The sequence below is a fragment of the Poecile atricapillus genome, chromosome 26, assembly GCF_030490865.1.
Source record: "Poecile atricapillus isolate bPoeAtr1 chromosome 26, bPoeAtr1.hap1, whole genome shotgun sequence".
Lineage (NCBI taxonomy): Eukaryota > Metazoa > Chordata > Aves > Passeriformes > Paridae > Poecile > Poecile atricapillus.
The window spans coordinates 4,851,406-4,876,990 of NC_081274.1; the positions used below are offsets into that span (position 1 = coordinate 4,851,406).

Below are 25,585 nucleotides of genomic sequence, written 5' to 3' on the forward strand. Positions count from 1 at the left end.
ATGGCCATGGCCATCTCAAGGTCATCTCTTGCTCACAATTATCTCATGCTCATGGTCACCTCATAGTCCTGGTTATATTGTTGTAATGGTCATTCCATGGTCCTGGTCATCTCATGATCATGGTCATCTCATGGTCAGTCATCTCATGGCCATTTCATGGTCATGGTCATTTCCTGATCACCATCATCTCATGGTCATGGTCATCTCATTGTAATGGTCATGGTTCTGTCAAGTTCATATCATGGTCATGGTCATCATATGGTCATAGTCATCTCAAGGTCATGGTTGTGTCATGGTCATCTCATGATCATCTTGTGGCCATCTTATGGTCACTATCCTGTCATGGTCTTGATCCTGTCATGATCATGTTGTGGTTATCTCACGGTCATGGTCACCCCATAGTCATCTCAAAATCACCACATGGTCACAATGGTCTCATGGCCATGGTTGTGATGTGGTCATCTCATGGTCATCTCTTGGTCACAATCATCTCATGTTCATAGTTGCCTCATTATGGTCATCTCATGGTCATTGTATCACGACCATGGTCATCTCTTGCTCATCTCATGGTCTTTATGACCCCATGCCCATGGTTAAGTCATGGTCACCTCACAGTCATCTCATTAACTTGATCGCCTCATGGCTGTGTCATGGTCATGAAATGCTCATGGTCATGAAATGCTCACAGTCATCTTGTGGTCATCTTATGGCCATAGTCATGTCACGGCCACAGTCATAGTCATGTCATGGTCATGGTCATTTCCTGAGCACCATCATCTCATGTTCATTGTCGTCTCCTGATCACAATCATCCCATGTTCATGCTCATGCTCCTCTCATGGTCACGATCTCATGCTCATGGCTGTGTTGTGGTCATCTGACTGTCACAGTCCTCTCATGGTCATGATATCTCATGGGCATGGTCACAGTCATGGTCATCACATGGTCATGGTCACCTCACGATCATCTCATGGTCAACTCATGGCCACAATCATATCATGGTTATGCCATGGTAATGGTTGTGTCATGGTCACCTCATGATTGTCTCATGGTCAACTCATGGCCACAATCATATCATGGTTATGCCAGGATCATAGCTGACTCATCTCATGGTCACAGTCACAGCCATCTCATGGTCATCATCATGGCCATCTCATGGTCATGAATAGCAATGGGGAACAAAGACACAAGGACTTCCTTGCTTGCTTCAAAGATCCTTTATTGTAACCAACTGAGCCTTTTTATACTTGAAACATAACCCAAACTTAACAAAACCTAACCCAGACTTAACCAAACCTAACCCAAACTTAACCAAACCTAACCCAAACTTAACAAAACCTAACCCAAACCTAACCAAGCCTGACCCAAACTTAACCAAACTTAACTAAACCGAACCAAGCATGCATTGGCTGTCTGCCACTGTAGTGTCGCTGTTGATGCATTCCTTTACCCAGTCAGCTCTCTGATCATGTGGTGGCCACGCATCTCCCCAGCCAATCACTGCCTCACCCATGAGATGACCACCAGCCCACTCTCGGACCATCTGACCTGCAGCTGAACCCTTCCCAGAGTGCTTTTTGGTGAACAAAAGTGAACGGAAGTGACTGGGATTTAACAAAGGTGGAAAAGGTCCTTATTCTGTAAGAGTTTTTTTATTTCCCACGGTTATGGTCATCACCATCATCTTATGGTCATGGTCACCTCATGGTCATCTCACAGTCACCTCATGGTCACAATCATCTCACAGCCATGGTTGTGTCATGATCATCTCATGGTCTTGATCACCACACAGCTATGGTGTGGTGTGGCACTTCTTGGTCAAGATCATGTCATGGTCACAGTCAAGGTCATCTCAAGGCCTTCCATCATTTCATGACTATGGTGGTGTCATGGTTATCTCGTGGTCATCTGTCACGATGTCACGATCATCTTGTGGTTGTCTCATGGTCACAGTCATTTCCTGATCACCATCATCTTATGCTCATGGTCATCCCACTGTAATGGTCATCTCATGATCATGCCATTGTCACCTCATGGTCATCTCATGGCCACAATCACATCAGCGTCACCTCAAGGCCACGGCTGTCTCATGGCCAAGCCATGGTCATCTCTTGGTCCAAATCATCTCATGGTCAGGGTTGTGGTTGTGTCATGGTCATGGTCATCTCCTGGTCATAGTCACAGCCATGGTCACAGTCATGGTCACAGTTGTGGTCACAGTCATGGTTATCCCATGGTCGTGGTCATCTCAGGGTTGTGTCACTCATGGTCACTCTCATCTCACGGCCATCTTGTGCTTGTGTCATGGCCATGGTCATGGCCAGGGAACCTCTCTGTGATCCCAAGCACCGATTTTGGGACACTCAAGGACACCTGGGGACAGCGAGGCCTGGTCTGACCCCTCCCCCCATCCCACTGCCCCTCCAGGAGCCCAGTGTGGCCAAACCCTCCTGGGGATACCTTGGATATGGGACACGGAATGGGAAATGAATCCTGGGGAATGGAGCTGGGTGTGGCTGGCAAGTCCCCACCCTGCTCCTGATGTCCCCAACCCAGTCCTGGTGTCCCCATCCTGCTCCTGGTATCCCCATCTCAGTCCTGGTGTCCCCATCCCACTCCTGGTGTCCCCATCCTGCTCCTGGTGTCTCAAACCTGTTCCTGGTGTCCCTGTCCCAGTCCTGGTGTCCTCACCCTGGTCCTGGTGTCCTCACCCTGCTCCTGGGGTCCCCACCCCAGTTCCTGGGGTCCCCATTCCCATTCCTGCTGTTCCCATCCCTACTGCCAGTGTCCCCATCCCTGTCCCCAGTGTCCCCACTCCCACTCCAGGCTCCCAGAGAGGAACTGCTGGACACTGGAGGAGGAACCCGGATTTCTTGCTCCAAGCAGGATTTCTTGCCCCAAGCAGGATAATTTCACACCAGAAGTAAAGCATCGGGAATATTTGTGGGTTTTGGCTCTAAAACATTGGAAAACAGGAAATCGATCCGTTAGCAAGAGCTGTGGGGTGGGTGGCAGCAGTGGGATGAGCTCTGCTGGCAGCTCTCGGCTTTCCCAGGAACAGGGAAAGGGCCCGATCCAGCTCCATGGATCGCTGAGGCGGCGATTCCTGCCGAGATGAGAGAGGGTCACGGTGTCACCCTGTCCCCATTCCACAGAATGGACCTGGCTGGAGCTGATGGGGAGCAGGAGCTGCTCCAGAATCCCACCTGATCCCACCTCAATCCTCCTCTATCCATACCACCTGATCCTGCTCCATCCATCCCACCTGATCCTGCCACATCCTTCCTGCCCCAATCCTTCTCCGGAATCCCACCTGATCCTGCTTGATCCATTCTGCCCCAGTCCCTCTCTGGAATCCCAACTTGATCCTTCTTCATCCATTCTGTACCAATCCTGCTCCATCCATCCCACCTGATCTTGCCACATCCACCCTGTCCCAATCCCTCTCTGGAATCCCAACCTGATCTTGCCCCAGTCCTGCTCCATCCATCCCACCCAATTCCATACTGAAATCCCTCCCTGATTCCACTCCATCCTCCATCCATCCACCCATCCATCCATCCATCCATCCATCCATCCATCCATGTCATGGGGTAGCTTCACCTTTAAGACAGAGTAAAAAGAGGGGAAGTTGAAGCTACTGGTGGCTGATGGGAGTTTTTCCTCCAGACCAATTATCAGTCATTTCCAAGAATGGACAGCCGTTCTGACCAGTAAAAAGTGAATTCAACTTGTAAACACCTCCTTAAGAAGTACATTCTGAGCTGTCTCGTTCTCTTTGATTTCCGACTGCTGACCAGGTAACAAGCTCTATCTTGGCTTTCCCCTCCCCCTCCCAGGCCAGAACGAGGCCGCAGGGAAGGGGGGGGGAAGCAGAGCTGGTCAGCCGAGCTTGGTTTTCAGTTTCTGCAGCTGGACTGAAACCTGACACCATGAACTTTTACAGTTTTCTAAGCTTTTAATTCTTTTACTACTTGGATAAACAAACAGATTACTCCTTTTCTTAGAAAAGACAAAGAAAGAGAGACAATCAACATGCAAAAGACATCATAGAACTACTAAAAACAGTGAAGAAAAGAGTTAAGTTTAAATAAGAAGGAGGGAATAAGAAGATGCTTTACAGCTGAAATATCTTTTTGTTACAGCTATAGAGATGGACAGTAATAGTTTAGAAGACTCCTTTAATTCATAACTAGAGTATGGGAGGAATAGAGTATTCAAAGTGTGGACTTTAGAGAAAAGAGAGAGTAGTTGTGATACTGTGAGTTGCTGGAACTTACGAGTGAAGTGAGAATTTTAAAGCCTTAAAGGAGCCAAGGAGATGGCTGTTTTCCAGGAAGGCTCACAGAAACAAATGAAGAAGATTTCTACCTTTGAATAACTTATCCTTAAAAATAGCATCCCTGGACTCATTTGACCCATGCACACCTCGGAGTAGTGTACAATGGGAGGAGTGGACTCTAGAAACTCCATAGATTGGCAGAAAGAGACTTCTGTTTCTCTATGGGGACTGATGAAAAGACTCTAGAAATTGCGACTGTTTTTGACCACCAAGATTCTAAAATTTTTTGTCTCTATCTTATGTGTACAAAGAAATAGTCAAGTAGTGAGAAGTAAAAGGGTTTTCTGAAAGTTTATTCTGGTATTCTTATTCTAGTAGTTTGTTAATAAACTGTCTTTATTCCTTTTAAGTTTTAAGCCTGTTTTGCTCTTATTTTAATCCATATCTCTAGCAAGAAATAAGTAATTTTTTGTTACTAGTTTAAAACCACGACAATCCATCCATCCATCCATCCATCCATCCATCCATCCATCCATCCATCCATCCATCCATCCATCCATCCCACCCAATCCTGCCACATCCACCCTGCCCCAATCCCTCTTGGGAATCCCAACCTGATCCTGCTCCATCCATCTCAACTAATCCCACACTGGAATCCTGCCTTGATCCAGAATCCCACCTGATCCCACCCCATCCCTGCTGCCCAAATCCTGCTCCATTCCTCCAGCTGATTCTTGTCTGGAATGCAGCCCTGATCCCTCTCCATCCATTCCACACCAATCCTGCTCCATCCATCCCACCTGATCCTGCTCCAGAATCCAGCACCGATTCCACTCAACAATTCCATCTGATCCTGCTCTGGATCCCTGCTCTGATCCAGAATCCCTCCCTGATCCCAGTCTGTCCATCCTGCCCTGATTCTCCTCTGTAATCCCACCCCAAACCTGCTCCATAAATGTGGTTCAGCCATTCATTTCCATGTCCCTTCCTGCAGAAAGAGAAGATCCGTGAGATTCCAGCATGGATCACACACCGGGATTAACCCCAGGATCCACCCTGGGATGCACAAAGAGGGGATCCAAAGCTGGATCCACCACTGGAACTCACTGGCTGGCGGGTTGTATCCATTCCCGTCCCTCTTCCCTGTGGAAAAACAGCGGGATCAGTGTGGGTGCTGCATTCCCAGAACGGTGCTGGGTGGATCCGTGTCCCTTCCCGACCCCCATCCCATGTGTTACTGGATTGGAGCCTCCAGACACCGAATCCAATGAGGACAAGGACGAGGATGGCAGCGATGACGGACACAGCGATCACCACAGCGAGATTCATGCCAGATGTTGGCTCTGGGAAACGCGGGATAGTGAGGAGGGGAAGCGGAATCCCCATTCCAGAATTCCAAATCCTCAATTCCCACATTCCCAGCCTCACCCCAAGCGAAGATCCCGGGTTCCAGCATTCCGGGATGGTCCACCCGGCACTGGTACTGCTCCCACTCCTCCGGCAGCGCCTCGATCCTGGCCCAGGTGTGGAAGGTGCCGTCGCTGTTGGGAACGATCCTGCCCCACTCTGTCTCCTGATCCCGGATTTCACCCCCCTTCATCCAGTTGACTGCGATGGTGTTGGGATAGAATCCGTACACGTGGCAGGATAGGATCAGTGTCCCGTGTTCCTCTTTCCCGGACACATGGACGTCAGGGACCACTGGAATGGGATAATGGTGGAACTCATGCACGGAATTCCATGGGAATGGGATAGGGGTGAGATCTGACCATGGAATTCTGTGGGAATGGGACTGAGTGAGATCTGCCCATAGAATTCCATGGGAATGGGAATGGGATGCTGGAGATATCCGCCCATGGAATTCTGTGGGAATGGGACTGGGTGAGATCTGCCCATGGAATTCCATGGGAATGGGATGGTGGTGATATCTGCCCATGGAATTCCATGGCAATGGGATTGGGTGAGATCTGCCCATGGAATTCCGTGGGAATGGGAATGGGATGGGGGTGAGATCTGACCATGGAATTCCATGGGAATGGGATGCTGGAGATATCTGCCCATGGCATTCCCACTGGAATGGGATGGAGAAGCACTTTTTGGTCTTTTTCTTGGTCATGAAGGATCTCCCTGAACCCCTCCATCGACAGAGGATTGGATTACTTCGAGGGGCTAAGGAAGGATCTCTTCAGGTGGCGCCCCACGTTGGGCGCCACTCTGTTGCAATCCTTCTCCCTGATGGGACCCCTCTGTCCCACCCCCTGTGGTGAGAGCCTGGTCTCTGGGCACAGGTGGTGGAGGAGGTCCTGGAGTGGATACAACACAGACTCAAAGTATCTAGACACAGGAGGCTCAAACTTGCTGGAATAATCCCGGGTTTATTGTCTGTAGTCCATCCGGGGCAAGAGAGAGAGGGCGAAATGCTCTGGGTCTTATCTCTTATACCAGGGGGCAGGGCTGATTAGGGGATGCAGGGAGGTCACAGCCAATGAGAAGGGGGAAGGGAAAGAAGGTTCTCAGGTAGGAACTAACATTACACAAACCAGAGGTGAGTTTTACCCTTGGGAGGTACCAAGATTTTTAGATGCACTACAACAGGATGGTGGTGATATCCGCCCATGGAATTCCCACAGGAATTATCACGTTCACAAGTCCTCCATTCCCAAATCCCAAATTCCCACCCACCTTTGCGCTCCAGCTCTTTCATCCCGTATCCAATGTATTTCCGGAGCCATTCTGGGCAGACATGTTTCAGGCTATTCTCCCGCCCCTCAGCCACGTTCTCATCTTCCCAGCGCTTCCGTGTGATCTCAGCAGCGTCGTCAGCCGCCACGAAGCTCTTGGATCCCAGCTCGAAGGAGATGAAATCCCGCCCATCGTAGCCGAACCGCTCGGATCCACGGACACTCCCGTCAGACAGGAGGTCACAGCCGGAAAGCAACTGTATGGTGTGGAGACCTGGGGGGGATTGTAACCACAGAGACACATGGAATTGTGTCCCAGCCCCACAGAACCCATCTCAGCCCCACAGATACCATCCCAGCCCCATGGATCCATGTCCCAAAGTCATGGATTTCTATTCCAGCCCCACAGATCCCATCCCAGCCCCAGGGATCCATGTCCCAAAGTCATGGATCTCCATCCCAGCCCCACAATTCCCATCCCAGCCCCAGGGATCCCATCCCAACCCCACAGATCCCATTCCAGCCCTACAGATCCCATTCCAGCCCCATAGATCCATGTCTCAAACCCACAGATCCCATCCCAGCCCCATGGATCCATGTCCTAAAGTCATGGATCTCCATTCCAGCCCACAGATCTCATCCCACCCCCATGGATCCATGTCCCAGCCCCACGGATCCTATTCCAGCCCCACAGATCCCATCTCAGCCCCACAGATCCCATCCCAGTCCATGGATCTCCATCCCAATCCTACAGATCCCATCCCAATCCTACAAATCCCCACAGATCCCCCCACTCACCCCCGCTCTGGTTGTACCGGTGCCGCAGCGTCTTCAGGTCCTCCACACGCACATGCTGGTTCACCTGACAGATCTGGGTCTGGCGCTCCCAATATCCCGGCTCAGCTCCCTCCTCCATCCACCGCGTCAGCGGCACTTTCCGGCCCCGCTCGCTGTCGTAGCGCGTGAAGGGGATCCCGTCCACCAACCCCAATTCCATGAACTGGGGGACCCCCGGGCTGGGCTCTGACACCGCCACAGACAGGTAACGCAGGGAATGGAGAACTGGGGGGACACGGAGATTTGGGGGGCTGAGGGGGTCATGGATCAATGAAAGGGGAACTGGGAGAGCCGGGAAGGGATTTGGGGATCCTGGGGACAAGGAAAGGATGTCTCCAGGGGTGGGAGAGGTGGGGTGGACAGGAAAGGGCGTGCAGGGGGGTCCCGGTGTCCAGGGGCTCAGGGGGTTCCAGGGTTATGGAAGGGGGGGTGCAGGGACTGGGAGAGGTGGGGTGGGGGTTCCAGCAGGTCCCTGTGCCCAGGAAAGGGGGTCCAGGGGTCCCCAGTGTCAAGGAAAGGGGTCACGAGGTGGGGATGGCTGGAATGGGGGGCTCGGGGGTCCTTGATGCAGAGGAATGGGGGGGTGAGAGCTGAGAAAAACAGGAATGGGGGTCTGGGGGTGTCTCAAGGTGAAGGAAAAGGGGGGGCTGGGGACTGGGAAAGGCGGGATGGATGGGAAAGGGGGTGCGGGGGGGGGTTGGTACAGGATAAGGGAGTGCAGGGGAGGTCCCAGTGCCTGAGACTGAAAATTCAGGGCTCAGAATCCTCCCTGGGACCCTCCACGGCCCCCCAGGGACCGTCCCGGACCCCCTGGAACCCCTCAGTAGGACGAACAGGGGGTGGAGAACTGGGGGGACGCAGAGATTTGGGGGTCAGGAAGCGGAACCAGGAGAGCCGGGAATGGTCCAAGGTTCAAAGAAGGGGCTGGGAGAGGCGCGATGGGGGATCCAGGGGGTCCCTGTGACCACGAAAGGGGGTCCAGGGGTCCCTGGGGTTGAGGAGAGCGGGGTCTGGGAGCTGGGAAAGGCAGGAATGGGGGTCCAGGGGGTCCCTGGGTGACGGGAAAGGGGGGCTGGGGCGGGGAGAGGCGGGCGGATCCCGGGGACGCAGTTTGGGAGAAAGGAAAGAGAAAGTGACCGAGGGAACGCGGTGGGGGGAGGGGACGGGGGGAAAGGGGAATTCCAGGGAGTTCATCCGGACCCCACTGGATCCCTGCTGAGACCCCCGAGACCCCTGGGACCCCGTTTCGGGAAGCGGCGGGAGTGGAAAATGGGGTGGAGACGGAAATTTCGGAGATACGGAGAGTCCAAACGCCAAAGAAAACGACGGGTCTGGGGTCTGGGAAAAACGCGATGCCCGGGAATAGGGTGCAGGGGGGTCCCAGAGCACTGGCGGGGGTGCGGGGGGGTCCCAGTCCAGGATTAGGGGGTGCAGGGGGTTCCCAGTGCCCGGGAATTGGGGTTCAGGGGGGTGCCGGTTCCAGATGAGGGGGTACACGGGGGTCCCGGTGCTGGGAAAGGGGATTGAGGGGGGGTCACAGGACCCAAAATGGGACTCAGGGGGGTTCACCTGCCCGGGAATGGAAGTTCAGGGGGTTCCTGGTACCCGGAAATGGAAGTTCAGGGTGGTCCCGCTGTCCGGGAATTGCGGCTCAGAGTGGTTCCGGTTTCGGAGGGGTCCCACTCACCTCTTGTCGGGCCGCCCGGGTCCCCCAGGATCCCCTGCAGCCCCAAGAGGAGCCCCAGAGGCAGCGCTGGACCCATGGAGCTGCTCCGCTGCGGCCCCGGGCACAGCTCTGGTCCCTCCCGCCCACAGCTCTGGCCCCGCCCACAGAGCCGCCTCCTGCCCCGCCATTGGCGCCGCTATTTCCTGCTCGCCAATGGCAGCCGATGTGTCAGTGACGTCACCGGGCGCCGGGCAGATCCCGGGTTCTCAGGTTAGGACGCGGAAGAGGACGAGCCCGAGGCAGGGCTGGGGGGAGGGGACGGGGGAATTCCAGAGAATTCCTCTGGATCCCCCTGGATCCCTCTGGATCCCTCTGGATCCCCGCTGCGGCCGCCCTGGAGCCCTCTGGGAACCACCTGGGACCCCCTGGAACCCCGCTTGAGAAAGCGCCGGGTGTGGAGAACTGGGGGGACCCGGAAATTTGGGGGATCTGGGGGTGCAAAGGTGAAGGAAAAGGGCGGCTCGGGGGTCTGGGAAGGGCGGGGTGCCCGGGAACGGGGGGCGGGGGGTCCCAGAACACGGGAAGAGGGTCCAGGAGGGGGTTCAAGTCCCGGAGAAGGGGATGCAGAGGGTCCCCATGCCCAGGAACGGAGGTTCAGGGGGTCCCGGGGTCAAGGAAAAGTGGGGGCTGGGGTCTCCGAGAGGGGGAGGGGCGGGAAAGGGGGTGGGGGGTACTGGAGATGGGGCTGCAGGGGGATCCCCGTGCTGGATATGGGGGTACAGGGGGGTGCCAGTGTGCGAGGATGGAGGGTTTGGGAGGGCTCCAGTCTCGAGGACGGGGGTGCACGGGGGTCCTGGTGCAGCGGAATGGGGGTTCAGGGGGTCCCGGTGCTGCATAAGGGGATGCAGGGGGGTCCCGATGCACAGGAAATGGGGTTCGGGGTGGGGGGGGGGTCCCTTCCTGGTCATCGGGGTTCAGAGGGTCCCGGTGCCAGATAATGGCGTGGTGGGGATCCGGTGCTGGGAAAGGGGGTGCAGGGGGGTTCCCTTTCCCAGGAATGGGGGCCTTAGGGGGTCCTGGTGCAGCGGAATGGGGATTCAGGGGGTCCCGGTGCCCAGGAAATGGGGTTCTGGGGGTCCCTTCCCATGTTCCGGGGTTCAAGGGGTCCCAGTGCCTGAAAATGGAGGTTCAGGGGGGTCCCGGTGCCGAAGAAATGGGGGTTCCGGGAGGTTTCCGTGCCCGAGAATGGGGGTTCAGGGGGTTCCAGGTTCCAGATAAGGGGGTGCAGGGGTTTTTGGGGCCGGGGAAGGGGGTACAGGGGCATCCCGGTGCCCCGAAATGAACGTTCAAGGGGGTCTCTGTGCCCAGGAAGGGGGGTTCGCCCGGAAATGGAAGTGCAGGGGTTCCCGGTGCCCAGGAATTGCGGCTCAGGGGGGTCCCGGTGCCGGGGGCAGTCCCCGGTCCCCGGGCAGATCCCGGTGCCGCAGCTTGGGAGACGCGAAAGTGACCGGGAGAGCGCGGGGAGGGGACAGAGGAAACCCTGGGAATTCCCCTGAATCCCCCCTGGGATCACCCAGGACCCCCCACAGGACGCGCAGGGGGTGGAGAACTGGGGGGACGCAGAGATTTGGGGGTTTGGGGGCGTCCAAAGGTCAGGAAGCGAAACCGAGAAAGCCGGGAATGGTCCAAGGTTCAAGGAAGGGGCTGGGAGAGGCGCGATGGGGGATCCAGGGAGTCCCTGTGCCCACGAAAGGGGGTCCAGGGGTCCCTGGGGTTGAGGAGAGCGGGGTCTGGGAGCTGGGAAAGGCAGGAATGGGGGTCCAGGGGGTCCCTGGGTGACGGGAAAGGGGGGCTGGGGCGGGGAGAGGCAGGTGGATCCCGGGGACGCAGTTTGGGAGACGGGAAAAGAGAAAGTGACCGAGGGAACGCGGTGGGGGGAGGGGACGCGGGGAAAGGGGAATTCCAGGGAGTTCATCCGGATCCCATTGGATCCCTGCTGAGACCCCCTGAGACCCCTGGGACCCTCTGGGACCCCGTTTCGGGAAGCGGCGGGAGTGGAAAACGGGGTGGAGACGGAAATTTCGGAGATCCGGGGGTCCAAAAGCCGAGGAAAAGGGCGGGTCTCGGGTCTGGGAAAAGCCGAATGCCCGGGAATTGGGGTTCAGGGGGGTGCCGGTTCCAGATGAGGGGGTACACGGGGGTCCCGGTGCTGGGAAAGGGGATTGAGGGGGGTCACAGGACCCAAAATGGGACTCAGGGGGGTTCCCCTGCCCGGGAATGGAGGTTTAGGGTGTTCTCGGTGTTGGAGTCTGAAATGCAGACTGTGTGCCCTTGCTTTTAATGTTTAGTTCTGGGATTCAAGAGAACACTGAATTTCATATTATATGAAATTCATGAGCATGTTTTCATAGTGATACATGAAAACAAATGTTAAAGTTAGATAAGAAAAGTAGGTGTGTAGATTAGAAAGCTTCTTAAATCACTGTGTGAAAAAGTAGTTTAGAGAACAGGAGACAAGATGGAGGATTTAGGGTGTTGTCTCTTGTCATTCTTCTTTCTTCTTCATGTTCTTTTCCTAGAGGTTTTTGGGTAGTAGTTAGTAATTGGATAGAAAATGCCGCAGTGCATCACAAAGGTGATGGGTCATTGGGTCATTAAGAAAAATAATATACGTGCCTATTGTTAATTGGATAAAAATAGGTATAAAGATAAAAGAGCTGCGTAGTTCGGGGCCATTTTGTGTATCAGACATGAAGTGTGCCACAAGGCCTTGTTTGTACCATCAGAAGAAAGAAATGTACCAAATTGCAAAGATTAACCTTGTAACCAGCCTAGAGAGACCTGTTAAGTTCTGTAAGGATCCTGCAATAAACACGAGAAACAAGATTCTAACCAGCTCGAGAGTTTACTTCAAATAATGAGAATTGAGATAAGTGGAACTCCCCACGAGGGAGGATCCCAGAAGAATTCAGCCCAGAGGAGGCTGGGGAATTAGAGAAGAACTGTATTCACAGAGAATTCAGCCCAGAGAAGGCTGGGGAACTATAGAAAGCTGTATTCACAGAAAGTTCAGCCCAGAGGAGGCTGGGAGACTATAGAAAGCTGTATCTACAGCGAATTCAGCCCAGAGAAGGCTGAGAGACTAGAGAAAAGATATATCCACAGAGAACAGAGCCCAAAGGAGGCAAAGAAAAGAGAGACAGAGGTAACAGGAGGAGCTGGAAGGAGATTGGGCATTGGAAAGCAGGGATTGGGATGAGGTTGGTTGTGCTGGGAAGAGACTGAGAGGGGACTTGATGAGTCCTGGTGGGGCTGGGAAGGGACTGGGAGAGGGTTTGGGGGTCCTGGGGCAGTGGGGGGAAATTGGCAGGGGGCTGTGGGATCCTGAGAGGAACAGGAGGGGCTCTGGTGGGTCCTGGGGAGGCCGGGAAGAGACTGGCAGTGATTTAGCAAAACAATGATATTGACCTGTTATCAATATCAATCTGTTAATGGACAAAAAACCTCTCCAACAGTTTAAAGTTACAAAGTGGATGTTTAATCACAGCACTGGGCGAGTGCAGGAGTCACCCCTTAATACGCACTGCAAGTTGACAAAAGATTCCAGTGTCTATTTATTTACAAAAGTCTTAAATATCCAAAATACTAATACATAAGTATAATGTTACCACCTCCCGTGCTCCACTTTGGATTAAAATGCATAGTAATCAGTTTAAAATGTCATTACACCTGCGTTGTTGGCTGTGTAATTTGAGGAGGGAGTCGTTTTGGTGAGGCAGGGTCATCAAGAGATGAAGGAAAACCACCCTTCCTCACTCTCACCTTTCTACCTTTACAATGGCTGACATTACAAATGACATTTGGTACAACTCCAGTTTCCTCCCTTGTGACGTTTAAATGGGTTTCCAGATGTAAGGTCTGTGATCTTCCTGAACCCATTGATCAGTTTCTCTTCTCTCATTATAAGTACAGCTGAACAAACATACAATGAAAAGTAATTTTTTACCTAAGACCAAGATTCATTACCTCAAATCCTGCTTCTCACTTAGTCATTAACTTGAACTAGTTCCAGCAAGGCCTATCTCTAGCTAAGATCTCCAATTTTTCTAAAATTCTTAATTGTTTAAAATTAGTGACTCCAAAGGAGGTTTCAGAGGGTCCTGGCTGGGCTGGGGGAGACTGGGAGGGTGCTTGGAGGGGCTTGGGGTGTCTGTGAAAGGTTTTGGAGGTCCTGTATTTTGCAGATGCCCCAGGGATGCCATGAAACGCCACCCACAGCAAGATGCCGAGGGGATCGGGGAATCCATGTTGGGCTTTGTCTTCCTGGTACTGGGGTTCAGCTTCTGCCTGTGCAGGAGAGTGAGGGGGGATCCCAGGGGTCGTGTCCTCCCCCCCACAGAGCGTGTGTGCTCCCCTCTGGGCCCCCCAAGCCCGGTGTCACCCCCTTTTCTCTGCCCACACAGGTCCTGAGGCAAAAGGTTCTCGAGGACTGAAAGTCAACAATTCCCATTGTCATTCTGTATCCTGTTGGATTTTCATTCCCCTGCTTTCATCCAGGTGCCCACAGGGAGCCAGGAAGATGTGGAGCCTCCCAGCCAGGTGTCTCCCCAACACGGATCACCAGGACCACGGATCACCAGGGCTCTGCCCAACGGGGGTCACTGGGGATCATCCAACGCCGATCCTCCCATGGGGGATGGAGCTGGAGCAGCGCACGAAGCTCTTCCCGCACTCGGGGCACTCGCAGGGCTTCCCTTACTGGTGCCTCCGTTGGTGTCGGGCTAAGTTAGATCTCCTGGAGAAGCTCTTCCCACACTGGGGACACTCGTAGGGCCTCTCCCCAGTGTGGATGCGCCGGTGGACGGTGAGGTTGGAGTTGCGGTTGAAGCCCTTCCCGCAGTCGGGGCAGCGGAAGGGCCTCTCCTCTGTGTGAATCCGCTCATGTTTGAGGACATTGGAGCTGGTCTGAAACCTCTTCCCACACTCGGGACACTCGTAGGGCCTCTCCCCAGTGTGGATGAGCTGGTGTGCCCTCAGGGCGGAGCTCCACCCAAAGCTCTTCCCACATTTCAAGCACGTGTAGGGCCGTTCCCCTGTGTGGATCACCTGGTGTCTCATCAGGCCAGAGATCTCTCTGAAGCTCTTCCCACATTTCCCACACTCATAGGGTCGTTCCCCCATGTGGATCCTCTGGTGTTTCCAAAGGCTGGAGCTCCGGCTGAAGCTCTTCCCACATTCCCCACACTCGTAGGGCTTTTCCCCAGTGTGGATCCTGTGGTGCTGGAGCAGCTCAGAGCTCCACCTGAAGCCCTTCCCACATTCCAAGCACTTGTGGGGCTTCTCCCCCAGCTCTGAGCTCTGGCTGGATCTCTGGCCGTGTTCCTGGCACTGGGGGGATCTTTCCTCCTCGCAGCTCCCTGGACTGGGTTTGCAGCCCCTCCTCGTGCGGGATCTCCAGGGCTTTTCCTCCTTCTCTTCCATCTGGACACGGTTTGGGAAGGAAAATTCCTGGTTAGGAGGAAAAAAAGAGAGGAGAGCGCCTTGGGCTGGGGTTTGCTCCTTGCCCAAGTTCATCTCAGAAAGTCATTGGGGATCTTGTGTATGTAAGAATCTCTAAAACACCAAGCCCAAACATCCTCCAAACATCAAAACACTGATCAAAAGCTACCCAAACACCAAATTCAGGCAAAACTCCCTCCAGAACAGAAAAATTCAGCCCCTGCAAAAAAGCAAACCAGCAACATTTATCCCAATAAAACTCAGAAACACCAAGATTCAGCCCCATCAAAATCATGGATCCCTCTGTCCAGTCACCTGCTGATGGTGGGCAGGGCAACACTCCTGGAACTGCACATACAGGGAGGGTGGAACCTTGTGCTGCTTCCTTTTCCTGCTCCTCCTCCTCCTGTGTCCCAACTCTTGCTCACACTCCTCTTCCTCCTTCTTCTGTAAAACCCGAGATAGATATTTTGACCATTTTGTTCATCAGCCCTGCTTCTCCTTCCCTTCTCCTCCTGCCCCCAGGCCCAGCACCCACTGCCGCCTCCCTCTTCCCCCCCAGTCCCACAGCATCCCACCGCAGGGGCACGGATGGAGCTGGGCCAGCTCGGCCTGGGGCAGCGCTGGGCTCTCGGCCGCTTCCGCCCGCACTCGCTCCCCACTGCAGCCGCTCCCGCCACCACAGCGCGGGGGGGCCCGGCCTTGGCGCTCCCCCCTCCCACCTCCCCAAATTCCCCTCAAGGGGGGCGCCAAGGCCCGGGGGGGAGGGGCGCAGCTGGGCTCCAGCTGGGGAACGCTGGCAGCTGCGGCTCTGCCTGGACACTGATGAGTCATCAGCGCCGCGCGCTCTGATTGCCTCAGCCCTGCCTGAGCCCTGCGCCTGCACCAAGGGGGGACACCCTGCTCCAGGGGGGATGGCCCCAAAACGGGGGAACCCCAGCAAAGGAACAACAACAAAGGCTCTTTACAAACTGATCCCGTCAACCTCATTGCACATAGGGCCAGGGACGTGGACATAAGGAAGGGACAGGAGGAGCCATCAGCTGCACAAAATATTATTAATTGATGATACAGACTGCTGATCAGCCAAGGTTCTGCTAAATTCATCAACTTCCAGAAGAACAACAAAGACTTAACACAGCCATCAATATCGTTAGCTATACAAAAGTGGGGTGCATATTAAGGGGGTATGTAGGAGGTGCATTGGGAAGTCTGTACCATTACAGTACATCAACCAATGGGGAGAGGGAGATGTGACTAAGAAAATTAGGATGAAAAGGAGGCTCTGTCTGCCAACAACTGGAGAAATCTCATTAGAAATGTCCCAGGGCCTCACCCTTTTTTATGGATGAAATTACTGTTAGAGGACTCCTGCGTCTTCCTTGTGGACAGAAACCTCTGGGGATGTCAATTTTTCCACACACCTTGGGGCTCCTCTGCAATTCCTTCCACCGTCCGGGCCGGCGGGCACTGAGTGCAGCTCAAGGTGCCTCACCCAGTTTGGGGGATCGGCTCCCTCGGCTGGCGGCGGCACCGGGGATTGATTGGGTACCCGAGAGTGAGCAGGAGACAGACGAGGGACGGATCAGGGGGGCTCTCAAGAGTCGGCAGGGAGAGAGCACTGAAAATCTCAGCAGTGACTACAGTGGCACCTTCGGGGAGTAAACATGGCAGGGCACCCTGGGAGGGGACAAAAGGGAAAGCCACAATGGGGTCCCAGCAAAAGGGATGAGGATCCTAAAATATCTCTCAAGGGTCCCTTGGGAGCATGTGGAGGTCGTTTGCACATTCTCCCAGAGCTAACTAGGGACATGGACACCCAGGGGGGCAAGAAGGGAAGTCCAGAAGGGATTTAGACAACAGGGGATGGATGGTGTTGGTGTGCTGGGAAGGGATTGGCTGAAGGGGAGTGTGCAGGAATGTGCTTAAGACAAGAAGCAACAGGAGGAATCTATGGGGTAAGAAAAAGGATGATGGAAAAGAGGAGGAAGAGAAAAATACTGAGGATTGGGATGTGTTTCAGAAGGGTCTTATCCTCAGAATTTGCCAGCTGACTCAGATCCTTTGTATCCCAGTTTTCCAGGACAGGAAAAGAAGGAGGTGAGGATTTCAGGGGGTTTCTCTGAGCTGGGAGCGGCAGGAGCGGGCGCAGAGCTGCGGCACCGGGAGCACGGGCTGGGGGCCTGTGGGGAGCTGTGGGGCCGGGCCGGGGCTGTGGGGCAGCCGGGGCTCAGCGCCGGGCGCTGCCTGACCCCAGCACCCCCCGGGCAGGGCCGGCAGTGGCCCCCGGCCCCCAGGAGGCTGCGGGACGCCCCGGCCGCTGCCCGGCCCCGTGGAGCTGCCGGCCCTGCCCGCCGGGGGGGCCGCCTTTGGACACTGCGGCAGGACAGGGACCGGCTCTGGGATACGGGCTGGGGAGGGGAGCCTCAGCACAGCCAGCACCAGGAAGGAACAGCTCACAAATGGGGATTAGACCTGCAAGGATCCAGATGATCTCTTAAGCATTTTGTGCTGGGTCCCTGCAGAAAGGAAGGATTTTGCAGAAAGCTCAGCAGCTGCCACACGATGAGCACCCACAGGCACTGAGGGGGGCTGCAGCAGGGCCACAAGAAGCCCCTGCAGCACTTGCTCACAAAGGCTCAGCAGCTGAATGCAGCAAGGGATGAGCAAAAGGCCAAGCTGAAGGCAAAGGCCATGGCACAGTTCCTACAGCCCCTGAGGGATCAAGCCCAGGGCCCAAGGGGGCCCCAGCACCCAGGGGACACCCTCGGCCACAAGCACCTGGCACAGGCATTGCCCTCCTGGCCAGGGGACAGCCCACCCAAACAGCCCCTGGCAAGGAATCAGCCTTCCAGCTGCAGGGCACAAGGACACTGCAAGCACAGACAGGAGCACCCTCAGCACCAGCAAGTCCAGCCCTTGATGGACACGGATTCTTAGCGGTCTCACAGCTCCCATTCCACCAGGGACCCACCACACTGCAGCCCTTGGGAACATCCAGGGTGGCTCTGGATCCAGAGGAGACCTTTCCTGATGGACACAGGGGCCTCTCCATCCACTCGGAATCCTACACCTAAAGGTCCTAGGGAATATTTTAATTATTAAGGCACTAAGTGGGAAAGATGAGTGGGTGTGTTTTATTCAGCTACTATTAGGAGATGTTGGGGATGGGTTTGAAATGCAGGAATTTTTACTTGCTCACAATTGTGATTGTAATTTACTGGGAAGGGATTTGATGGCTAAATTGGGAATGGAAATTAATGTTGCAAAAGGTGATACAGAGGCTGGTTCTGTTCTACCTCTGTGTCAAATGTCTGGCAGAGCCACGGCTGAAGTGAACCCACAAGTGTGGGCAGCCCCAGGGAAATTGGCAAAATTAGATATGGAGCCTCTCCAAACTTCCCTGAAGCAACCAGGACAAGAGGTGTCGAAAAGCAATCCCCTGTTCCAAGGGAGGGAAGGAAGGGCTCACAGCCTGTCTGGGAGTCCTGCTCAAGGCACGGCTTGGGGAGCCAGGGATGGCTCCCTAGAATGCTCCTATCCTGCCAAACAAGAAATCCAATGGAATCCACAGAATGCTGCAGGACCCAAGAAGAAGAAATGAGATGATGAAACCGAGGCACCCCACACTCTCAGATCCTTACAACAGCCTGAACCAGGTGCCCTCCTCACACTGCTGCCATTCAGAACTTGATGCAAAAGATGCTTTCTGGGGATCTGCCCACTCCCAGAGGATGCAAACAGAATTCTGCCTTGGGCTGGCAACAAGAGGTAGAAGGGAAAATGCTCAAGACATGGACAGTCCTTCTGCAGGGATGCACGGAAGCACCAGCCTGATTGGGGCAAGCCTTGCAGGAAATATCAAAGGAATTGACCTCACCCCCAGGGACTGGCTTAATGCAGGATGTGGATGGCTTGATCCAGTCAGGAGGACAAGGAGAAGAGGTAGAGGAAGTCTCTGTGAAATGGCTTCATTTGCAGGCAAAAAAGCAGCTTTGAGTATCTGACGGAAAAGTTCAAATAGTGGAGAAAATGTTTAAATATTTGAGACCTATTTTGACTGAAGGCTTGTGGTATATTGACCCTGAGAGGGTCCAGGGAATCTCAGAAATAACATTTCCCAGGACTAAAATGGAGATGGAATTATTCTTATCATTAACAGGGAATTGCAGGAGCTGGATTGAGGATTCTCTCTTCTAGCCACAACACTGTGTGACTTTTTTACTCCCAGATATTCTCAATGTTACGGGGTGGACATAAGAAAGAGAAAAAAACTTAACAAAATGAAAAAAATAAAATAATTGATGCCCCAGCCATGGCTCTTCCAGACTCAGAAATCTGAATTGGAAGGGAATATTAAACAGGCCACCCCTGAGCCTGCACTGAAGGCAACGCAGCAGCAGCCAGGGCTCCCCAGCGGGGGAAGCCCCTGGGCCTGCCCACAGATCCTCTGCTCAAATCCTCGGCCTGGCCACCCTCCTTTGCCATCTCCAGCCACTGCGGGACAATCCTTGCTCTCACTCTTGCAGCTTCAGCCCTTTCTGTGCCTGCCCTCGCCACAGCTGCTGGGGAAGGCACCGGGACAATTCCACTCTGCCTCTCAATTACACTCACACTCTGCCCTGCCCAGGATTAGCTGCTGGCAGAACAGACCAACTTTAAAATGGCTTAAAAACTTATTTCTCTCGTCACACTAGGTTTGCCTTTGCCTTGGGGAAAGGAATTTTAATGTTTCTTTTCCACCACTCAGCAGAGATGTGTTTAACATCTCAACAGACTGCATAAAGGTAACAATTGAAATTTTAAATCAGCTGGGAATGGGAGGATATAAGGTGTCTAAGGAAAAGGCACAAATTGCCCAGCAGACTGTGATTTACCTGGGGTGTGAAATCTCACAAGGACAGTGTAAGCTGGGTACTAATCGTATTCAAGCCATTTGTGCCATTCCAGAACCCCAGAACCTGCATGAGCTGTCAGTTTTCCTTGGGATGACAGAGCGGTGCCGCCTGTGGATCATGGACTATGGACTAATTGCAGAGCCCCTGTATGAAGCCCAGAAGACACAACCGCTTACCTGGGGCAAACCACAGAAGGAGGCCTTCCTCAGACTGAAGGAGGCATTGACAACAGCTCCGGTGTTAGGATTGCCTGATCTATCCAAAGATTTTCAGCTGTTTGTGCATGAAAGATCACACCCAGCACTGGGAGTGCTGACCCAACATTTGGGAAGCTGGAAAAGGCTGGTAGGCTGCTTTTCCAAACAACTTGACCACGTGAGTGCCGGATGGCCTTCATGCCTGCGGGCAGTTCCAGCCACTGTGATGCTGATCCAAGAAGCCAGGAAACTCACGATGGGTAGACACACAGATGTCTATGTGCCACACATGGTGACCACTGTTTTAGAACAAAAGGGGGCCATTGGCTATCTCCAAGCAGGATGATGAAATTCCAGTTAATCCCAACTTTGCAGGATGATGTCACACTAAAGACAGCTAACCTTTTGAATCCAGCTTTGTTCCTTACCAGCAAACACATCTGCCCAACGAGCAGAACTGGTTGCTTTAACCAGGGCATTAGAGATGAGTGAAGGGAACAAAGTAAATATCTGAACTGATTCAAAACATGCTTTTGGAGTGGTGCATGTACACAAGGCACTGTGGAAAGAAAGAGGACTGCTGTCTTCTCAAGGCACACACATTAAACATCAAGATGCAGTCCTGCAATTAATAAAAGCAGTATAAAAGCCTGAGCAAGTAGCAATCATGCACTGCAAAGCTCACCAATCAGGAAGCTCCAAAATTCATGAGGGAAATCAGAAAGCAGACTGGACAGCCCAACAAACTGCTCGAGAAGTACAAATTGCAATGGCATTGATACCTTTAAAAACTAATGTATCTCAATTCAATTTACCCCCAGAACCAAAATGTTCAATAAAAGATGTGAAATTGGGATGCTCACTGAATGCACAGAAGAATTCAGAAGGGTGGTATGTGACTACACAGGGACAAGTAGTGGTACCCCCCTCGATAATGACAGAAGTTCTACAAATTAAACATAACAAATGTCATTGGAGTGCAGAGGCACTGGTGAAATTGTTAAAACAAAGTTTAATTTCAGTACAGATGTCAACAATGGCAAAATCAGTAATGTCAAAATGTGAAATTTGCTTAAAGAACAATCCAGTGGCTAGACGACAGGCACAATTAGGGAAAATTTGGGTAGGAGTAGAACCAGGAGATTATTGGCAAGTAGATTTTGTAGAATTACCAAGAACACGAGAATACAAATATCTATTGGTAGGGGTTGACACATTTTCAGGATGGCCAGAAGCTCTTCCCTGTTGCACAAATCAAGCAAAAGAGACAGTCAAGTGGTTACTGCAAGAAATCATTCCAAGATTTGGGGTGCCTCTAGGAATATCATCAGATAGGGGCCCACATTTCACAGCCACAGTAGTGAGGGAGGTGAGTAGGTTACTGGGAATAGCTTGGCATCTCCATACACCATGGAGACCCCAATCCAGTGGACAGGTAGAGAGGATGAATCAGACATTGAAGAGGCAAATCAGAAAAATATGCCAAGAGGCTAAATTGCAGCAGCCACAAGCTTTACCAATAGCACTGCTGAGGATTCAGATAAAGCCTAGAAGCGGGATGTCAGTCAGTCCTTATGAGATATTGGATGGGAAACCATATGAATCCCCTCAACCTAATCCAAATGTACATGTTACAGGGAAGCAAGAGGTGTAGAATTATGTTCTGTCTCTTGGAAAAGCTCGAGCTCGACTTCGGAGCACCCTTGTGTGGAACAGGCCGCTGACTCTTGAGAATCCAGTTCATGACATCCCCCCGGGAGATGAAGTGTACGTTAAAAGCTGGAACGAAGAACCATTAAAAGAAAGGTGGAATGGACCCTATCAGGTACTGTTAACTACCTTGACAGCAGTCAAAGGAGCTGGACTGGATCCCTGCATACATTACACCAGAGTGAAGAAGGTTTCCCCTGCACTGTGGACTGCACAAACTGTAGGACCAACAAAGCTGCAGATAAAGCGGGTTTGATTGTTTCAAATGTGTAGGTTGCTAGTGACTGTAATGGTGATTATTTTATGGCCTTCACTGCCATCAGTTGGAATCACTGTTACCTTGGGATGTGAAATACAAAAGGATCAGCTGACAACTCTTCATTTTAGAATGAAGAGGGATGTGGGGGTGCAGCCAGAAACACAAGTGATAAAAGTCTCTAATACTATTCAGACAGAAAATGGGATGATTGCATTAATGAAAGATTTTGCCAACATGCAAAACACCAGCAAAATAACTGCCTGTCTGCCAATACCAAAGGCAGCAGGAGACCAAAAAAATTGGGGAATTATAACATCAAAATTTCCTGAAATACAAAAGAATAAAAATGAAAATGTGAGCTGTGTATTGCAAATAGATTACGAGTACCAAAATAAGACAGTGTTTGAAAATGCTGTGAAGCCAAAGTATTCATCTAGATGGGATTGTCATGAAAATGGAGGAAAGTATGAACCAAAACTAGGCTGGGATGGGGGATTAGGGAATTATGGATGGTGTTATGAAAAGATAGCAAAGGTCATTAAAGAAAAGATTTCAGTATCAAAGTGGAAGTGTGAAGGACAGGAAGGAAAAGATCGGGCTGAAGCTTGGGACAGTGCATGGTCAGTGAGTGTGCTTCAGAAATTCCAATCTATGGCAGATAGCCCTTGGTGCATTAAGTGGGAAGGCTCTGAAAATGAAACAGATCCAGGGGTATGGAACACTGCAACCAGTAGTAGAATGGAGGCAGACAAAGTGAATTGGTGGGTATGGAACAAAACTTAGGACTGTACTTATAAAATAAAACAAATACTTATAATAAAATATATTTATTATGAAATAAAACAAATACTTATAAATAAAACAAATGCCACCACTAGTGGTAGCTCTGCAAATTGGATGTGCCTGCAGAGGAATCAAACATAAACAAGGGGAAATAAATGACAAGATAGGACAAGTGATCCAAAAGGTAATACGGAGCACAAGTACAATTCAGAGTCCAGGCCAATTTGGATGGGCAGCAAGTGATGGCACCTGGACAACACATTTGCCTGTAGGTGAAAAAGTAAAAGAGATTACTTTAGGCCTCCCCACCTTATGCCCAACTTGGAAAAGGTCCCCATTCAAGGGAGAGCATGAACTTCTGCAAATAAGGAGAAGATAAGAATTTCAGGAAAACAAAGCTGAAGATGAAGAAAGATGGCAGGAAACCTCCACCAGTGTAAAATTTGAGTGGGCGCTGGAATCCTTGTTTGGTCCAATAGCAAATTATAACAATAGAAAGATCTTGTACAAACTTACAGGTCAGGTAGAAAGATTGGCAAGAGTTACCAAAGAGGGATTTAGAGAGCAAAATGTACAATTACAAGCCACGACTAAAATGACCCTGCAAAACAGATTGGCTTTAGATATGTTATTGTTGAATGAACACGGAGTATGCGGGTACCTAAAAGGACAAATTGATCACTTGTTGCTATATTTTATATATTAGTAAAGGCCTGTATGCACAAACCAGCCTTTGAAATAAGTCATGATATTAAGAGCTAAAGTCCTTGAAACCTTCATGCTGAAGAGAGAGTAAAGCAAAACAATATCCCTGTGTGTAAGAGAAAAAATGTAAACTGTGTGTGTTAGCCAATAGTAACTTGCTCTGCCTGCAGACCCTGTAGAACCCTATAAAAGTGTGCTAACGATAGAAATAAAGTGGCATTCACAATTACTTCTGTGAAGACCGGTGAAGAGCTGGCGGTCTCTCAATAATCACTGCTGCATCCACATCCCAAATGGAACTGCAGATGTAGAACACAACATAAGCCCATTAAAACAAAAAGAACATGAAGCACAGAAAGAGAGGGAAGATCTGACCACAAGTTGATTAGATAAAATTTTTGAAGGGTTGGGATGGAATGTGAGCTCCTGGATCAAATCTATTCTTGAGAGTCTGATAATCCTACTAATTGTGTTCTTAGAAATCTGGTTAATCTGTGCAGTTCTGAAAGGAGAGATAAAGAAAAGAGTATCCTGGAACCAGAAGATAATAAAGGCACTGACACAGGACAGAGATCCACATCCACATTTGTCATCTCCAAGTCCTCCATAGTGTAACAACGCTTACGACAACTGTGGATTCCAAGATGAACATCAAGTATAATCTCAGAAAAAGGACTGTATATAGTGAAAGCATTACACTTATTATAGTAAAGTGAAATACTTTCAAAGGGGGGAAATATGTTACTATGGGGTTAAATGTTTCTGAAAATGTTTCTTAAAATCATGTAGAGGTAGGCCACAAGAATGCTTGGTATTAGGGATGGTCTAGCAAGCTGAAATGTTTACGGTAACGGGAACTGGTACTTGGGGTCTCCAAGATACCCACCCAGAGATAAGATTCGGACATGTTCGAGCAAGGATGAGCTAACTCTCATGAAGCAATATGGACAAAGTTAATGAAGCAATATTAATGAAACAATATTGATAAGGTTGTTACAGTGATTACTGCTACAGCTGAAATTGTAGAAATATGTGCACTTTGGACAAAGACAACGGAACTAGATTTGGGTTGCTGATACCTCTAGTTCCCCCACGCTTCAATAAAACACCTGCATACAGTCAATCTACAATTATGTGTTTTCCTGAATGCTAACGAAGACAGATCAAAAACTTCCAAAACACCAAAAATCTGATATCCCCCCAAAATACAAAGATTCTGCCCCCACAAAAAAACAAAACACCAACGTTTAGACCAATAAAGCTCAGAAACTCCAAGATTCAGCCCCGTGAAAATCGTGGATCTCCCTGCCCGGGCACTCGCTGCATGGGGGGGGTGAGGGGGGCAATGAGGCCGGGCCGGAGCAGGGGGTGCCTGAGAGAGGCCCCGAGCCCGGGGGAAGCCCCTGCAGAGCCATGGAAGTGGCTCCTGGCCGGACTCGGGGATCCCCCTGGCGATCCCCGCTGGAGCAGCCTGCTCCTGAGGGACTCTGGCCCCTGGCAGGGACCCCAGGCTGCAGCAGGACAAGGATTCCTGTCCCTCAGGGGGAGGCACTGACATGACCTGACTGTGACCCCCATCCCTGTGCCTCTGGGCGGGGAGGGGGACGGAGAGGGGCACAAAGTTAAGCCCGGGAAGGAGGGACAGCTGGGGGGAAGATGGATTTCCGGAGGAACTACTTCTCATTTTCTTGCTCTGACATGTTGGATAATAAATTCAATTAATTTTCCCAAATCAGGTGTGCTGTGCCCGTGACCAAGGATTGAACTGTCCCCACCCTCATCCAGACCCCCGAGCCTTTCCTTGTGTGTTCTGCTCCCCGCCCGGGACAGGAAGGAGAGTCACAGAGTTTTGGCCTCGCTCCGGCATAGCCCTGCTCCATCCCGGACTCACCCCCAGCTCGCAGCGCCCTCAGCTCCCGGGCACCCCGAGCTCCCGGCGCTTCAGCGCAGCGGCGCTTCCTTGGCCTCCTGCCCGGGCCGGGCCCAGCGCCGGGGCCGCTCCTCAGCCCAGGCTAACGAGAAATGGCGGAGCTCAGCCCAAGGCAGGCGAGGCCGTGCCGTGTGCAGAG

At 52.0% G+C, this 25,585-nt stretch overlaps 1 protein-coding gene and 1 pseudogene across 2 annotated transcripts; both read right to left on the reverse strand.

Moving 5' to 3' along the window:
* The window catches only part of LOC131588457 (zinc finger protein 729-like), a 298,116-nt pseudogene that overhangs the window by 69,156 nt on the left and 203,375 nt on the right, over positions 1-25,585 (reverse strand).
* LOC131588558 (class I histocompatibility antigen, F10 alpha chain-like) lies at positions 1,206-9,621 on the reverse strand. Of its 2 annotated transcripts, XR_009279609.1 has the most exons (9): positions 9,487-9,621; positions 7,761-8,024; positions 6,964-7,236; positions 5,710-5,982; positions 5,520-5,624; positions 5,389-5,424; positions 5,226-5,269; positions 1,338-3,105; positions 1,206-1,274 (listed from the first exon to the last, which is right to left on the reverse strand). XR_009279609.1 is itself a non-coding variant. In XM_058857498.1 (8 exons), the coding sequence occupies exons 1-7, from the start codon at positions 9,560-9,562 to the stop codon at positions 5,244-5,246; spliced, it is 1,053 nt and encodes a 350-aa protein (XP_058713481.1). In that variant the 5' UTR covers positions 9,563-9,621; the 3' UTR covers positions 1,296-3,105; positions 5,226-5,243. The 2 variants fall into 2 exon arrangements, 1 of the variants encoding a protein (XP_058713481.1); XM_058857498.1 differs by lacking the exon at positions 1,206-1,274 and having other exon boundaries at positions 1,296-3,105.

What these genes read in the sequence shown, in the direction of transcription:
- LOC131588558 (XM_058857498.1), bottom strand. Translation starts at nt 9,562, where the DNA reads ATGGGTCCAGCGCTGCCTCTGGGGCTCCTCTTGGGGCTGCAGGGGATC. An exon ending in GAAAGAGCTGGAGCGCAAAG is followed by an intron (nt 5,983 to 6,963) that starts GTGGGTGGGAAT and finishes ATCCCATTCCAG; the next exon opens with TGGTCCCTGACGTCCATGTG. An exon ending in ACCCGGGATCTTCGCTTGGG is followed by an intron (nt 5,625 to 5,709) that starts GTGAGGCTGGGA and finishes CGCGTTTCCCAG; the next exon opens with AGCCAACATCTGGCATGAAT.